Here is a 17,594-nt window from a genome sequence, read left to right as displayed (position 1 = left end):
AGCTTATTATAGGCTAGGTAGCCAAACAGTTAACCTCAAGGATTCACTGGGCCTTCCACATGCATGTTTAACATTAAAATATTATGTTTAAATAATAACCATTTATTTTCATTAATTCGGTTTATTATGCAACTCAATTGTATACAATGTATGCAGTAGGGGGTCTCTCTTTCAGCTAAGGGGTCCCTGGCCTAAAAAACGTTGAAGACCCCTGCTTTAGTTCCTCCTCCTTTTGAAATAACTTGATTTTAGACCTGGCCTGTTTATGTGTCTGTTTCTCACTTGGGATCAGTGGCATGCAATGAGCATATCTGTCTGGTAAACTAAAGCCAGCATCATTTATAGACTGATCTGTTTGCTGCTACATCAACTTTCCAACCCACAGAGCAGCATCACACATCTTTTATTTAGGTGTAAATATGAGACATGGCTGCCAATGCCATCTGAAATTCCCTTTTCTGTCATTTAAGTCCAGTGTGGACAGACGAACGCTCCCTCTTCCTCATGTGTCGGTGCCGCTCGCTCCGCAGGCAAATGAGGTTGTGTCCTCATTTCCACCTGTCAGGACGATGTGATGAATTAGGTCCATCTTCTTCTCAATTTCCTGACTGCAGTGGTGGAATGGAGGTAAGTACAAATGTTGAGGTACTTGTACTTGAGTCTTTTCTTTTCATGCCACTTTCTACTTCTACTCCACTACATTTTCAGGGAGAAAAAGTGACTATGCACAACAGTAAGCATGATAGGTCTGCATACACTTGATGAGTGTATGCAGACCGATCATGAGTCTGTTACCTTGTTTGACAAAAATCTATACATTTTATTCCCTGCTTTCCTATTTCTGACAATTTGATAAGCGAAAATGTATATTATGCTTGAATAAATAAAACTACAATTAACAAAACTGGTTACACAAGTTTATATTCATATTTAAACAGACTGGGAGAGTCCGGTACAGCCTGACTCTGGACAGTAAAACTGAGATCAGCGCTCATATTCAAATTGATGTGTTCAACGTTTGTTTGGTAAATTTCTATGAAACGCATTCGGAGAGGATTTGAATCGCTATTTTTATTCTTAATTCTTATCATTTTTGGCACTGGTAATTTTCTTTTGGTGCTGTCTAAAACCTCTTTGGGGGTGGGGGTGCCAGAAATTCCACTATGCAGGAAAAACCCTGACTTTTTGCGCCACTACATTAATCTGACGGCTTTAGTTACTAGTTACTTTACAAATTCAGATTTGTCGCACACAAAACACGTGTAGTTTATCAAATCTGATGTCTTATTATAAATTAAACTACCCAACAATATAACGGCCTACAAGTCCTGCTGAAATGATTAGATTAGACCATTAAACACAGAACAGTTAGAATAATTTCCAGTTTCTATACTGTGAGGATTTTTCTGCATTAAGTCATTTTACTTTTAATACTTTTTAAGTACATTTCCTTGATGATACTTACATACTTTTGCTTAAGTAACATTTTCAATGCAGGACTTGTACGTGTAACAGAGTTTTTGTTTTTCTCTAGTGTGGTATAAGTACTTTTACTTAAGTAAAGGATCTGAATACTCCTTCCACCGCTGCCTGACTGTCGCTCTTTCTCCATCTTTTCTCTCTTTCTTTCTTTCCTTCCTTCCTTTCTTCATCTATTGCTCTCCTCTTCCTGAATAGCACAAATCACATGCTGAACCCTTGACCTGTTCAACTAAACAAAAGTCTCTTTATTCAGCTTTTATGGCAGTCTTACTATTATACAACAAATAGTTTACAGTAAAAGAAATACTCAGCCCCTTCAAAAATGTAAAGTGCAGATTTGTTAGTGTGTCTACTCGAGTCCTTCTATTATAAATGAAGACAGCCCCACAGCTATAGTGTAACTAAAGCAACAGTGAAGGGGCTCTTGGACACAGTGTATGATAGAAATGCATGTACATACAGTAGACCAAGGGAATATTAACGAGGAATTATTCATGGTTCAGAAGTTTCTCCATCTCGCTGCTCAAACATGACATATCTGTGCATTTCTGTGCAGTGTCCAGTGTATCGAGGACAAAACAGCCGTCTCACAGTGTGTCCGCCCTCCTTCTGTTTGCTATGACTTACACAGAGAACATTAGTTACAACACAACAAGAGCTCTTCCTGAAATTAAAAATCACTTTTGCATGATTTTCAACTTATCATCTGGGCCGCATGTGGCCCGCATCCTCACTCAGTGCGGTGCACGAATCAATTTCCAAATATCAAATTGTTGGTTGTTGTTTTCATTAATTTAGTAGCTATACTTGGCTAACTGAACGATAAGGGTTACGGTATCGTACTGGTGGAAGTGCACAGTCACAGTCTGGCCCTCAGGTAGTGAGGATAACATTTTTGTGGCCCTGTCTATAATCAATGTTGCCCATCCCTGATTTGAACCTACATTATGTAGAGCTCAAACCAGCTTTTAATTAATTCAACTTGTGATAATTATTTGCAATTATTAATCGACCCATCTCAGATATCCAGTCATGTATATTAGGCATGTATATTCTACATCAGGGGCGGAGCAAGGTTGTGGCATCTGGGGCTCTGGGAGCCCTGCATGTTTTCTCAAAAGCCTGGAATCTTTTAAGGTTTTAAAATAGCTTCGACTTTGCGTCATTTCCCCCCTCAGTCGCTCTGACTGGACTGACAAATCAATGGAGCCAATAATAACGACTTTATTCAGGACACAATGGAAGGTCCATAGTACTGGGGAAACATCGGCAATTTATTCTGTGAACCCTACTAACAATATGTTTCAAGATTAGTAATGCTGTTTACGCCAAATTCCTTCCCTATCTATGTTATGTAACTTAAAAATAGAAACATCAGACTTTGTTGCCTCTCTTTAGGTGGCAGTAGTTATCCCCAACATTAGTTGTGGAGACATTTACATACAAAATAGGAAATTGGCTCTAGGATTCTTTTCCTGGGCAACTATCAGGTTTTTTTTACACATTTTTACTCATTCTATTATCAAATGGCTTGAAAAATAGTGCACATAGCTGCCGTCAAATAAGCCTGCAGTGCCCCCGGACCCCCAACCCCAAAGTTTGTGCTGAGCCCTGACTGTTTACAACGTCTGGCTCCGCTCCTGTTCTACATGTTCCTAAAATCCATCAGGGGCCCTGAATGACTTCGCTGAAATACTTTTCGAGTCAAACTGCCGTCCATAAAACAAGCCTTCGTCATAAATAACTGTGACGGATGGAGCATACAGTCTATGGGCAGTACAGACAGGGAAAAGTAAACTCCAGTCAACGCTTCTGGTGAGAAAGAAAAGATCAATCTAAAACGATCACTGTATCTTGAATCCATACAAACAGCACAAAGTTGGCTCCAGCAACAGCAGCGTTTTAATCACAGTGTGTTTGCTACCCCTAAAGCCCCAGTGTCGGTCCGTGTTCTCCATGCAGTGTGGGGAAATACCAGGACATATTAATGAGAACTGGAAAGTGACCTGAAACCTTTGGTTACATCACACATCAGATTTCAGAAATTCAGAAATTCATGTTAAAATCTCTATATATACTGTATCTGTCTAGATTAGATTATGGTATATTATGTGGACCTCAGGAAGGCTGATAGGGATCCTTTTCTTAACAATAAGCGATTAAAAAACAAACTGCTGAGAGATTTGAGCTGCCTAAACAGTGGCAGCCATGACCGAGTACTTGATGATGCTTCAGATCCTTCAAAAAACGTCAACGGTTGAACCGAACTAGCACACCTTAAAGTAGAACTTCCTGTGTTCCCTTGTCGACCGACTACTTGAAGCTTTCTTGTAATTTCTGACGGTTTAAGGAAAGCTAAAGTTATTCCACTCCTCTTGCAGAGTGTAGCAGCAGCAGCAGCAGTTCAGCAAGAATTAAGGACAAGAAAAATGTGTTCAGTTCCTGTTTAGTCCAAAATGCAGAAGTTCAAGCAAGCATGCAGTAAAAGAGGGAGCTTCTACACTGGCTGCATCTCCAGTTGGACACCTTTTCTTGCTTTGGAACTTTGCATCTGCAGCCTTCGGTGGGAGAAAACAGGGATGAGGAAAAAGACTTCATGTGTCTCCAAAAACGAGCCTGTGAAGCTGTCCCCTTTAACTTCTTCAGCAGGGACGGCACAGCGCCCCCAAACTGTGGACAACATGCCGTAGCTACTGCCATGGCCGCTGTGGTGTCGGGTTGGGGTTGGGGTAGATAGGCGCCGGTGTTGGGCGGTAGGCGGGCACAGCCGTGTTGGGGTGGGGTGGGTACGTCGGGGTGGGATACTGCGCCATGATGTGAGGCTGAGCGTGGGCAGTTGTGTGGGCGGGGGAGGAGGCAGAGGAAGAGGGGAGGTGGAGGTAGAGGGGGGCGGATGGAGCGAGAGGGGCGGAGGGGGCCGTTGGAGTCGGGACCCTCTGCAGGACCACGTGCGGGTAAAGCTGAGACTCGGAGCGGTAGAGTCCGGGCAGGGAGGCCTTCAGCAAACTCTCCTGACTCCTGTGTGAAAGACAGGAAGAGAGTCATATCAGCAACGTTAGGACTTGCAACAGTGTGTTTTGAATCCTTTTTGGACAACAATGCACACATACAGTATTACCCCCATTCTCTACACCCCCCATTGGCTCCTGGTGCATTTTAGAATGGATTTTAAGAAATATATTTTTTGTGATTAACATTTTTTTTCTTTTTTTTCTTAAAGGTCCCATGACATGGTGCTCTTTGGATGATTTTATATAGGCCTTAGTGGTCCCCTAATACTGTATCTGAAGTCTCTTTTATATAGGCCTTAGTGGTCCCCTAATACTGTATCTGAAGTCTCTTTTATATAGACCTTAGTGGTCCCCTAATACTGTATCTGAAGTCTCTTTTATATAGGCCTTAGTGGTCCCCTAATACTGTATCTGAAGTCTCTTTTATATAGACCTTAGTGGTCCCCTAATACTGTATCTGAAGTCTCTTTTATATAGACCTTAGTGGTCCCCTAATACTGTGGGGGGGGCAAGGTGGAGGGTGGGGGTGTGGCCTTGACCAACTGCCACTGGGGGACCATAGGCAGGCTGGGGGAACTCATATTAATGCTAAAAAAAACCTCCTAAAGTGAAATGTTCATGCCTTGGGACCTTTAAACAAAACATACAACTCGCAACATGAACAAATCCCACCGCTTCCGTCATCACCACCCACTCAGACAAAAATCAAGAAAAGATGACAGCAACTAAATAGTAACAAAATAGACATTTAACCATAAACCAAATAAACATCTGTATCAATGACAACACCAATAGCCCATCGTATACGTCTCTCCCCAGCACAAAGCTTCCTAGGAGTCCTCCAGAAAGTTCAGGTACTTTCCCCATTTTCTAGTGTAGACATCCAATCTGGCAAACTGTTTATATGACATTCATTTCTTTCAATCGCCGCCACCCTAGCCATCTCACAAGCCCACTCCTGGATTGACGGCACCCCTTCATTTTAAGATTTTAACGTTTTTTTCAAGGCCTTAAATGGCCTTGCCCCGGAGTATTTCTTTTAATATTTTATTCAGATTTTGCTTTATTCTTTTTTATTGTAGGGCATGTTGTTTTATTCTTGTCCTGGATGTAAAGCACTTTGGATATCTGCTGGTTGCTGTAAAGCGCTAAATAAATAAATGGTGATTGATTGATTGAACAATGGAGCTCCATGGCACAGAGGAATTTCTCTATTGTTTCTTATAATTATCCATCTTATCGTTATCCTGATTTTATGTTGATGTTTTTGTACTTGGATCTGGGGCATGTTCAATCTCAAAACGGCGTGCATCGCTTTGCTACCGTTTCTGGGTTGAATGACATGTTTCCTTGGAACGGTGTGAAACGAGCTTTGAAGTTAGTTTTCTCTCGTTTTCAACACACCACCGTTTCAGTTCAAATAAACGCTTTGCTATGTTTTGTCGGGGCTGAACGTGCCCCTGGTTAATTAGAAATGTGTTGGGCTGCATTTCCCATGTGCACTTGCATGACTTTAGCACAGGTGTGCTCTATTTGCCCTCCTTATAAGGTGCTGGATCAGCTTGTGTCAAACATTTGCCCTGATGACTGTCTTAGCTCGAAAACTTCTGAAGGTAAATTCATGATGGGATCTGAACGGATTTGAGCATTTGATATTGGTCCCAGTCAGATTTTTAGGAAGAAATGTCAAATGCGTTGAGGATAACAGTAGGCTGCACAGCTTTGTGCTTTCTAAATGACTTCTATTTTTACTGCCTTTCTTAAAATCAAAGCACACACCTTGGTGATGTACTGTATTTGCTTCTGTGTGATGTGAGTGTGCTGCCAGCTTACCTCTGGTAACCTCTGTTCTCATATCCACTCAGCCCTCCAGTCAGGTACAGGGGGCTGTCTGGAGCCAGATGAGGGTTCATCCTCTGGGAGAGATGGAAGACTTTGGGAGGAGGAAAATTTTCCCATTCACCCTCTTCTCTCTCCAGCCAACACTCGCTGCGACGGGCCGAGCGCTTGTCTCTGCGCCTGAGGAGGAGACCACTTTATCAGGTTAGTAGTCCTCATATATTATCATCTTGGCTATCTAGCGGCGCTAAGCTCCTGATGCAGTGACGGTGGCTCTGCAAAATAGTCTCCGGAAGGAACTTTTGGTGAAACATTTGCACTCCGCAAAAGAAAATGCCACATACGATATTAAATGAAGTTAACTGTTCACACAATACAGTAACTTGAGCTATTTAACTTAGCTGGATACATGGTTAAACGTAATTTGCTCTCACCAGTGTATGGCCGTGTGTACTTCGTCCACAACAATCCCCACCAATCGCTCCCAAAACCTCCCTGTTGGTAAATGCCGTAAACACATTCTTTGCATATCTTTACTATCATTCCCTGAAAGAGCCAAGCAGGCCTGCCTTATTGCACGATCCAAATTTTCTTCAAAACTTGCCATTTTCAGCATCTAGCTTTCTTTGAGAACGGCAACACACAGAGAGCGGACGGTGAGGGACATGGATGTCAGGCTTTATCCTGGAAATGTACTTCCGTTGATCCAGTCTGCATTGCGGGTTAGCTTTGTTATAGTCTCACATCTGGCTTCCGGGATGGGAGAAAAACATGCTCAGGTTTATTGGCATTTCTTTTTTATTTATTTATTTTTTTTACATACAATCGTCTTGGGTGGCACTAAGCGCCGGACGGAGCAGCGGCACCGCTGCAAAATAGCCTCGGGAAGGAAATTATTTTGGTGTAACGTGTTGTACTGTCAAAGATTGTTTAAGTCTTGCAACATATTTACCCTGCTGAGATCTGAGGAGCAGTTAACCATAGTCCTCATCAATCGACCGGAGTTTGGAAATACAACACAAAGAAAGCGGGAGGTAACGGACATCCGGCCGACATGAGGGACATCGGGCGGAATTTCCGGCGGCACATGAACAATCCCGGAAATGAAACCTCGACAATATAGACAAGCTTTGGCGCCCCTCTCTCTAGTCCTACCTGCTCCGTCCCTCTTTCTTGGCTCGGTCCCGACTGGATCGTTCCTGCAGGCAGCAGATGAGGAAGGACAGGGACATGGTGAGGATGACTACGCCACTCACCACTGAAGCCAACACAGCTACTCTCAGACCGCGGTCCTCAGGCCTGGGGATCGCTGTGGAGTGTGGGGGGTGGGGGGGGGGGGGGGACCGATTAGATTTTAAAAGATTTATCTGATCAGCAAATCCCCATGAAATGGCTGTGGGTGTTCAGTTATTGGCCAAATCAACCTGCTTACCTTCGCAGACAGGCAGGTAGTTGCTCCACTGCGCTTTGCCGTTCCTGACGTTGCAGTAGAGTTTGTCGCTGCCGACCAGCTGGTATCCCTCCCTGCACCAGAAGGCCAACACGCTGCCGATGGACACGCCTGTGCCACTCTCTACGTAGAAGGAGCCCCGACGTGGCGGCAGGACAGGGATACAGGAAAGACCTGAGGAGAGAGGGGACAAAACAGAAGTGTGTAAAGCGCTTTGAGTGGTCGTTAAGACTAGGAAAGCGTTACATAAATGCAGTCCATTTTTTTTTTATCACTCCAGAAATAGAAAATGTCTCTTTCCTTAGTCAAAAAACTTGCTTCATTTAATTTTGGTCACGTCCTGGCTCAGACTGCGGACGGCTGTGGCTCAGGACGTAGCGCGGTCGTCTACCAATCGGAAAGTCGGTAGTTCGATCCCTGGCCCCTGCAGTCTACATGTCAAAGTTTCCTTAGGCAAGACACTGAACTGTATGAATGACATGTGCGTGAATTTGATGAGCACGTGGCACTTTGTATGGCAGCCTCGACGTGTGTGTGTGTGTGTGAATAGTTACATTACATTTCATGTGACAAATAAAATTGAGTTTAAAATGTAGGTTGCGCTTCAACAACGGAGATTCTTGTTGGAGTGCTAAACTCAAAATCCATTAGGCATGTTCCAAAAAGTTAAGAAAAGGTAGCAAATCTGGACAAAATCCTGTAAAATGTCAAGTGAAATGACAGTGTGTTGTCCTCCTTAACTTGAGATGTGCTACCTTTTTATTCAATTTTTCTAAGATATTTTTTGGGGCATTTTAATCTTTAATAGACAGGACAGAGGGGAGAGAGAGAAGGGGAAGACACGCAGCAAATGGCCGTAGGTCGGACTCAAACCCTGAGCCGCTGCATTAAGGACTGAGCCTGCATATGGGCGCCCGCTCTACCAAGTGAGCTACCACTATCACTATCACTTTTTGAAGTAAAATTGACTGATTGATTAATCGGTGCCTGTAGTGTGTAAAGTGCTTTGTTTGAAAGTGCTGTATAAATGCAGTCCATTTTTATCACTCCGGAAATAGCAAAAATCACTTTCCCTAGTCAAAAAAACTTGCTTAATTTAATTTTAGTCACATCCTGGACTTTGTATGATTGTTGACTCTGTCCCAGTACCTCTATCTAACTGCAACTTTCCCTTTGTCTGCCTCGATGCACTTCTATCCCTCCTCTTTGTATCTCTTTTGTCTCCACTCTCTCGTCAAACAGACACAGCTCGGTCCAAAATGGGTCTGTTATCTCAGCCGGGGAGCCTGACATTAGCAGTTCCACTGGATAGATGGATAGACATAGACAGAGAGAGAGAGAGAGAGAGAGAGAGAGAGAGAGAGAAAGTACTATTTTTATCTTCCTTATGCTACAATACGCAAATACCTCTGAGAGGTCTCGTGATACAGCAGATATTATTAGATTGTGCTGCAGGGATTTTTGAGGCTGTCAGGAAATCTCGTGTAAACCTACGTCACAAAACGGGCCATATTTTTATCAAAGATCTTACTCAAATGGAGAATAAGTATGGTTTATTTCTGCACAATACCACGAAATGACCATTTGATGCATGCAGTGGGTTGACAGGGGTATTGATCAATGCTGGGTGACTCAGCAATTATTTGGCCAGCTGCTGGGCTTTCTGGCTTTTAAAGCTCATTTCACTGACTCATACTTTATGGCCAGTGTGTTAGACATTAAGTTACATTAAAAAAATACTTGTCCAGAAAATCACAAGGGTAATAAATACCAGATGATTAGATTTGTTATCTACAATGAATGAATGAACTGCAGAGAAATGTCATGTTTTTACTGGCTATAATGACGACAGATAGCTGCCTGATAGAAACCACACAAACCCCAACCGGCTTCATTACAGGAGGAAGTATGTTGCTCCTTTTCTAATTAAACGAGTGATTTGATAAAAATGCATCTTCACCTGAATAACTAACAGAAACAAGCATCACCCAAACAAATTAAGATACTATTAAGATACACTATGCTACAACAGATTCCAGTTGTAAAAATGAATAGTTTTTAAGCTGCGTTACAGTTTTTGCCGATTGCTTACACACTAAAAGTGAATGGTTCGACAAAAGCATCAAAACCCTAACCTTTGGTAACCATGTCGTAAACAAAGGCACCAAAAGTACAAACTTTGTTTGCAATGCTGCAACACACTTCCTGCAAAACACTACACATTACATTAGAAACTTTGTTCAAGAACGAAAACTCTTGTGTAAATGAGTAATTGGGAGTGTGTGTGTGTGTGTGTGTGTGTGTGTGTGTGTGTGCGTGCGTATGTGCGTGCGTGTGTTGTCATCCAACAATAAGACCCTGTGAACATGCAAGCTGCTCTCTGCTGATTAGGAACGACAGATGGGAGGATTTCTGCAGCAGTAGAGACAGAAAGGAAGAGGATCCTGTGTAATGATGACAGCATCTGCACACACACACACACACACACACACACACACACACACACACACACGTAATGGGTACAGTACAGGGAAACAAGGACAAGCTGACTTTAAAAGGGAAACTAAAAGCTATTCTGTTTCCCCTAAGATACCTTTTACTGATATAACTCTGTGTGTGTGTGTGTGTGTGTGTGTGTGTGTGTGTGTGTGTGTGTGTGTGTGTGTGTGTGTGGGGTTGTGTGTGTGTGTGTGTGTGTGTGTGTGTGTGTGTGTTTGGCCACCACGTAACTAAAAGCTAAAGAAAGATTTAGTTGTACCAGTAGCTGATATCTGCATACGATTCCATTCAAAACGTCTCTCTCACAACATGTCAATATGTTATTTCACAAGTTCTGGTGTAAGCATGTATTACAATGACATCACCTACATGTCACTTACTTTTACCACATCTGCTCACACCTAGATGTATACAAAATGATAAAACGGCTTGCACGGTGCAAGAGAAAGGGGAACAATTAAAATTGGACTTTTAATTAGGATTGAATATAGAACTATGAATTTATGTCATTGGCCGATGCCAGACCCCTCTCTTTGTTTTCATCAAAACTGTTGCGGTTTGAAAATCATATAATCCTGTTATTTGTGTTTGAGAGATGCAAATCTCTCGGGGAAAGAATACTAAGGAGTACAATTTGCATTTGAATGAAAGCAATTTGATATTTGATTAAAATGAGGTGGTTTTAATTATCATCTGAGATTCATCTGGTTGATTTATTGGACCTCATTTTTAGTAGCAGGAGCTTTCATAAGGACTTATACATGGTGCAGAATAACCCAGTTATCTATTTGTATACATGGCGATATTGATTATTAGATGGTAAGGTAAATTAACTTTCAATCTCGTTATTATTGAGACTTTGTTGGGCTTTATAGCTAAGCTTCTGGTTCCTAATTATTTTCTCAAAGAAGAAAACAGGACAAGTGATTTACAGAGCAGATATGTAAAAAGCTTAGTTGAACTTTAAATGTAAAGCAGTAGGCTATTAGTTGATGTTTTTGGAGAACATATTGTCATGTTTATTTTTATTAAGTTGTTATGGCGAACACGCTAGCAAGCAGTTGTCTATTTAAACATCCAGCCGACATGGAGCAACATCAGCATTCATTGTATTTCTGACCGCCCAAAGTTCAATATTCACTCTCATTTTACCTCCGTTTTGGTCTCCACCAAACTCCTGATAATAATATCTATCTCTTTAGCTGCTACATGCTCCATATGTTCACCAGCTAGCCAGTAACCTTGTCTGTTTGCTGTTTGGTGCTGAGCAGGTAGTGTACTGTGGGTGTATTGGAACCTTTTCACTGAAAACAGCTGTGTGTTACAGCTACAAATTGAGGAGTTGTGATCATGAACCAGAACAGTAAAGTTGCGTGCTGCAGTACCACGACAACAGCTAGAAGATGCAAAAACACTCAGTATGGCTGAGGGGCAATTGCAGAGTTGGGTGATAATTCTCTTACCATCTATATAAATAATTTAATGTTTATATTACAGTACATTAGCTTGTTAGCTAGCTAACGAACTCCTGTTAAAACACCATTAGCACGTTAGCTGATATATGTACTGTACAAGCACAGTAGGCCTATGTGTTCTGGAAACTTACAGGAATGCACTTTCTAAACTCACGCACGCATGCATGCACGCTTGCCAAAGGAAAAGCCTTTACCTCTATAAAGGCATATAAAATATTGAACATATTATGTGACAGTGTGTGTTTTAAGATTCTAGCTGAGGTGTTTTTTTGCCATCCCTTCCAATCCTGAGACACTGAAGTAACACAGACCTCCCTGTGAGTCGACACGCTATAGTAAACAGAGAGGTGGAACAATGATGCCAGTGCCCCCCCCCAGTGGAACCCAGATTCAATAAAAAAAAAACTGGAATTAAAGTGTGTTTTTGTGTTTTTGAGATTATTTGTAGGTGTGTAGTTGTATGAAATTTATGCAGTTGTTATCCCACAAACAGTGAGGCTACATTAGGTGTGTGTGTGTGTGTGTGTGTGTGTGTGTGTGTTTTGACTCTGCGCTCTGTTTGCTCTTTCCTGTTGATTCGGTCCCATTCAGAAAGCTTCTCTGTCATCGTGGAAACTGTGGGATGCCAATCAAAGCGTCCAGCAGCCAGCGGAGCCCTAATACACTTCTGGAGCCCCAAACCTGGCAACCCGACACCACCAACCAAACATCCTCTCTGCTGTATTCTTCTCTAAAACCCTTCCCACTTGTCTCTGTCAGGGAAGCACTTGGAATAGTTTGTGATTAAATAAAGATTAGACTCTCTGCATTAAAGATTCAAACACACATACACATTCTCATGCACAGAATGAGTGAACAGAACAAACACACACTCGCTAGATGCACCCATGGCATGCACACATGAAGACATCATGTTCTGTACAGTGTCATGCTACCAGGCTCTAACACACACATTAGTATTGGCATACTCGCAAAGACCTTTATTCACTCTATATACTTTTCAACTTCATGAACCCCAAATTTAAAACCTTATCCTATAAACTGATCATTACATTATTCATGCCTTGCCGTTATCAAACAATTCCAATTAGCAGAGGCTGAGATATCATGACTTCTAGCCTTATGGGTCAAGTTCATAGACTGTAAAAAATAATGGCCGAAGCTTCAGGGTCTGAAAAGTGAAGCCAATGCGGAAGTGCCTTTAACCTGCATTCTATCTAACTTCCAGCAGGGGTAATCTCCACTGGTTGCAAAAAGAAGTCCATTTCTAATGAGAAAATGTCCCTAATTCTCACTTGATTTATCACCTCAATAAACATTTTGAGTTTATAGTCTCAATTGCTAGTTTCAAGTCTTCTTCAGTACAGCATGATGTTCATTTTGTAAATTATGGTCCCATTTCTTTTTTTGACAATAAAATTGACAATAAAGCAGAGGATGCTTTAGGGGCGTGGCTACACACCGACTTGTCAATCATAACAGAGGCTTAGCAATCACCAACCATGGCGCTGTGTACATTAAAATAGACCTGAACTTGTTTTTGGGTGTTGTCCGTGTTTTCGTCTTAAACTTTGACCCTCTCACTTTGTGTTTTCACTTCACAGTTGATTGGAACATTTTGGTCGCCCAAAAATGTCTTGTTCTGTGGCTGGGTTAGCTCAGTTGGTAGAGCGGGTGCAAATATGTAGAGGTTTATTCCTTGAAGCAGAAGGTCCAGGGTTCGAGTCTGACCTGTGATTTTTTTCCTGCATGTCTCTCCCCTTTCATATGTTAGCTATCCTATCCATTAAAGGCAGAAATGGCCAAATCTGATGTGATCTTTTTTTAAAAAAAAGTGTAGTTCAGTGTCAAGTTTCAAATACCCATTTTGGCAATGTCCAAATTGCCAATCTCAAGGATTCAAAACGGCAGTCCACAAACCAATGGGAGACATCCACTATTTTTACAGTCTATGGTCAAGTTCCACTGTATGTATCACTACACTTCCCATGTTGCATTTAATTGCACCTTTTTGTAAGACTCTCCCTACCTGATAAACACTCGTCTTTTAAAGAAGACACTCAATGGACAACCCAAATGGAGAGTGGAAGTAGAGAAGAAACCCTGCAGTTCCATGTTAGACGTTAGCTAAAAAGACTGAAGGAAAGACTCTCTTTCCTCCATGCTTGGTCAGTTAGATAAATAATGCTTAAAAATACATTTAATCTGAGTCAGACTTTATCAGACGATAAAAGTCTGAGTTGAAGTTAATGAAAGATGGCATTCTTGGCTGATGGCTGACTAGCTTCATCTCGTTCACCCTCGAGTTGCTGTCTGATTTTTCTTCTTGAGTGTTTTTTTTTTGGTCCCTTTGCTCCAGCTGTATGTGATCTGACCTCAAACAAACATCATGCCTCTCTCTGTCCTCGCCATCAGTGTATGTTGTATCTATTTCTGTGGCACCTCACTGATGCGCGGTATCACAACTGATTATCTAATCCCCTTGGCTCTCGCTCTGCCTGCGTACAACACTTAAAGATGTGCATGTTTGCCTCAGCCATGCATTAGTGTTTGTGTCCAGTGAGTCCCAAATGCTAGTAAAGTGAAACAAAGTGTTCAAGGACATTTGTATAGGCAAAATCTGAGGGATTTGAGCTAATGGAAGTTCTCCTTTTAACCGGCAGCTTCGGCTGGATCTGATTGAGGATAATCTCTCCGCTTTAACAGAGCAGGCGCCGTGAACTGATTTTGAACTCCATACATTACTGACATGCCAGAAGGGAGTTACACTGGTCTCAAAACCTTCCACTATACATAGGGAACAGACTTGGCTGAGTTCAACGGGTGCCAACAAATTTAATTATTGGCACAGAAAAACCGTCACATTTAAGATGTAGCCTTCATCAAAGTTACACGACGGAGAGACAAGAGATCTTAAATTCCACTTTCTCCTCTTGCATGTTCATCCACTGTGGCTGTCACTTTGTTTCAAATGGAATAAGTCACGTCAAACTCATTCTGGCATTCTGGGAATGTAGGATATGAACTCAAAAGTACACGTGGCAGGTTGTTAGAAATGGATAAACCTAAAAGATAAATGACAATACTTCTATCACAAAAGAAAATTGGAAATTATGGTTTCCGATTAGTTGAAATGAGCACTGGTGTGAGTTTTTCTTTTCTCTACTTTTCTAACTTTTTTTTACTACCATTCACCTTTCACCTGAGTTAAAATTTCAAAGTCGAGGACCTTCTTGTGTTTATTTTAAAGCAACAAATATTTCGTAAAATACAGTTATTTGCTTTCTTACCGAGAGTAAGATGAGAAGAAAAATACCACTCTCATATCTTTACGCTAAATATGTAGCTGGAACCAGCTGTTGGTTAGCTAAGTTTTAGGTCACAACTGGAAACGGCGAAGCAAAATCTGCTTAGCAGCAACTCTAAAGCTCACTTATTGTGTTTTAAATCCATACAAATCTAAATCATTGAAGTGTAAAAACAAAACTTTGGCATTTTACTATATCAGGCCTGAAAAAAATCCATCCCGACCTTACAAGAACCTGTGTAGTTTTTTGTCCAAGCCTGACATGAACCACAGCAGCAGTTTTATTAAAAACACAAATGTCTACTGCTTTTTTTCGATGCGTGTAAGTTGAATATATATCTGAAGATGGTGGTCACACATAGCGGTACACAGCCCATACATTATTCATGACATTATACAGACTCTAAGGTTTGCATTAAAAAACAGACAAAAAAAAAAACACTGGAAAATTAGCACGCATCCAACCTTAGGCCGCGGGAATTTTGAGAAATTAAAGACCGGCCCAAACTCGACGGGTCGGGGCGGGCCCAATCGGGTTCAGGCAGAGAACCGAAACTCTATCTTATGGGGGGTAATTCCGGACTATTTCTTGGCCGGGACCAGTAACTTCCTGGAGTTTCTACTGGTTACCTGGCACCCTGTGCTGGTAGGCAGATTTTTAGACACAGTTTAGACGAGGTGTGTTTGTCTTCATTGCCTCTTCACTTTCATTGAGCCCGCCCATTAGTTTTTCCCATCCAACTTCAACCATCAGGGCAGAAAGAAGGCTGATTTCAGACTCTCCCTTGGTGACTTTGTTCAGCAAGCGGTAGTCTGGGAAGCTAATAATGAAATTGAGTCACTGCCAGCAGCCATATTGTATTAACAGGCAAGAGATAGAAGGAACCTTTTGTCTGAAGAACGCCAAGCCTGTAGGGCTTAGGAGTGACGATAGTGTGTGTCGCTGACAGTAATACCCCTGGCACTGCATGTGTGCGTGCCCTTGCATACACAGTAGGCTACGTTTCCAAAAAAAAAATCCTCTTGTGGATCATTCATGTTTGCAGATATCCAGACGATGCATATGTTTAAAGTTATCAGAGCTAATGTGAGATACATGAGCGAATGCAGATTTCTAGCATGGCTTCCAATGCAGTCCTGGAAAAAAAAAAACTGTAGTAATTAGCTTCAAAATAAACTGGGCTCTACCTGCAACCAGTGAGTGTGTGCATCTGTATTCTTAGGTGTTGGCGTCTCATTAACAGGATTTCTTGTCCAATAGCCTGGAATAGACAAAAGGTAATTGGCTTAGCCTCTCAGTTAATCAGATTAAAGGCATTGTAACATATCACATTTTAGGCTTTTGGCTGACGATCATATCCAAAGAGACTCAGAGGGAAGGATAAGCAACTTATTCTCATCGTGAGGTAGATGCTGTATCTAGAACTTAACATTGGTATTTGGTTTTGTCTAGGAAGCTGTATTCTTTCAAGATATTTAGCCACATGGAACCACAAAAACTTGGTGGTGGTTGCTGACTGGCCTTGCTCGATGCAGCGTAACGCTGTTGAGCATGCAATGGGTTTCAGAGCGCAGCTGTGCCATTGCCGCCTTTGGTCTGAAAGGCCCTAACGCAACCACTGGTTCAAATATGTATATATAGCCCTTTTCGTGTCAACGAACATGCTAATCACCTTCTGGCGGCGGAAAATGAAACTCACTTCAGCACCGCTGCTGGAGAAAATCCTTGGAAACACTGGACACAGTTAGGATTCACTGTAAACTCCTGCTTGGCCAGATTAAGAGGAAGACTGCGTGCTAAGTAACTGATATAGGCCTCATTTAAGGATTAACACTAACATTACCTCTCACACACTCTATCCAGGGCAATGGGCTGTATTACCATGTTAATGTGAAGGCTTACGGCTTTTTTTATTAGGCTGAAATAACCGATGCTCATCAGCAGCCTGCCAGGTCCTCAATGGAAGGTCAACACCAATTTACACCACCTGCACTGCATCTTCTCACTCTAATCGCCGGTTCAGTCTTCAAAAAGGTAGTCTGAATGTAGTTCCTGACTTTGACTTAAAGGTCCCATGACATGGTGCCCTTTTGATGCTTTTATATAGGCCTTAGTGGTCCCCTAATACTGTATCTGAAGTCTCTTTCCCGAAATTCAGCCTTGGTATGACCTCATTAGGAGCAAGATTCCAGATCGGCCCATCTGAGCTTTCATTTTCTCAAAGGCAGAGCAGGATACCCAGGGCTCATAAAGTGACATTTTCATGCCATGGAACCTTTAAAGTGAACAAAATATTGCAAAAAGTAGAGCACAACTATGCATTTTTACCTACAATAATGCTCACTGATTTCATTCATACATTCCTACATTTCCTAAAATGTTTTTTGGACCCCAGGAGAATTCACTTGTGGGCTTAATGCATCATGTTGTTTTTTTGTTTCTATATACAGTATATATACAGGATATGTGCATTTAAAAAAAGAAGAAGCTTTTAGCCACACCAGTGACGCGGCTCTATGGATGGCAATGT

The 17,594-nt window shown here is 41.8% G+C and overlaps 1 protein-coding gene across 3 annotated transcripts in view; it reads right to left on the bottom strand.

Moving 5' to 3' along the window:
• Window positions 1-2,686: 2,686 nt before the first annotated feature.
• zgc:162331 (uncharacterized protein LOC793007 homolog) overlaps window positions 2,687-17,594 on the bottom strand; it is a 35,341-nt gene continuing 20,433 nt past the window's right edge. For 2 of the 3 annotated variants that reach the window (XM_039791076.1, XM_039791075.1), the window contains exons 3-6: window positions 7,765-7,956; window positions 7,488-7,641; window positions 6,327-6,527; window positions 2,687-4,500 (exon numbers count right to left, since the gene is read on the bottom strand). In XM_039791076.1, the coding sequence (XP_039647010.1) occupies window positions 4,173-4,500; window positions 6,327-6,527; window positions 7,488-7,641; window positions 7,765-7,956 (875 nt within the window). In that variant the 3' untranslated portion in view covers window positions 2,687-4,172. The remainder of the gene's footprint in view (window positions 4,501-6,326; window positions 6,528-7,487; window positions 7,642-7,764; window positions 7,957-17,594) is intronic. The other variant, XM_039791078.1, reaches the window with a different exon arrangement.

This window comes from Perca fluviatilis, chromosome 23 (genome assembly GCF_010015445.1).
Source record: "Perca fluviatilis chromosome 23, GENO_Pfluv_1.0, whole genome shotgun sequence".
Classification (NCBI taxonomy): Eukaryota; Metazoa; Chordata; class Actinopteri; order Perciformes; family Percidae; genus Perca; species Perca fluviatilis.
The sequence above is the reverse complement of the archived record's forward strand: the minus strand, read 5'-3'. Positions and strand labels throughout refer to the sequence as shown.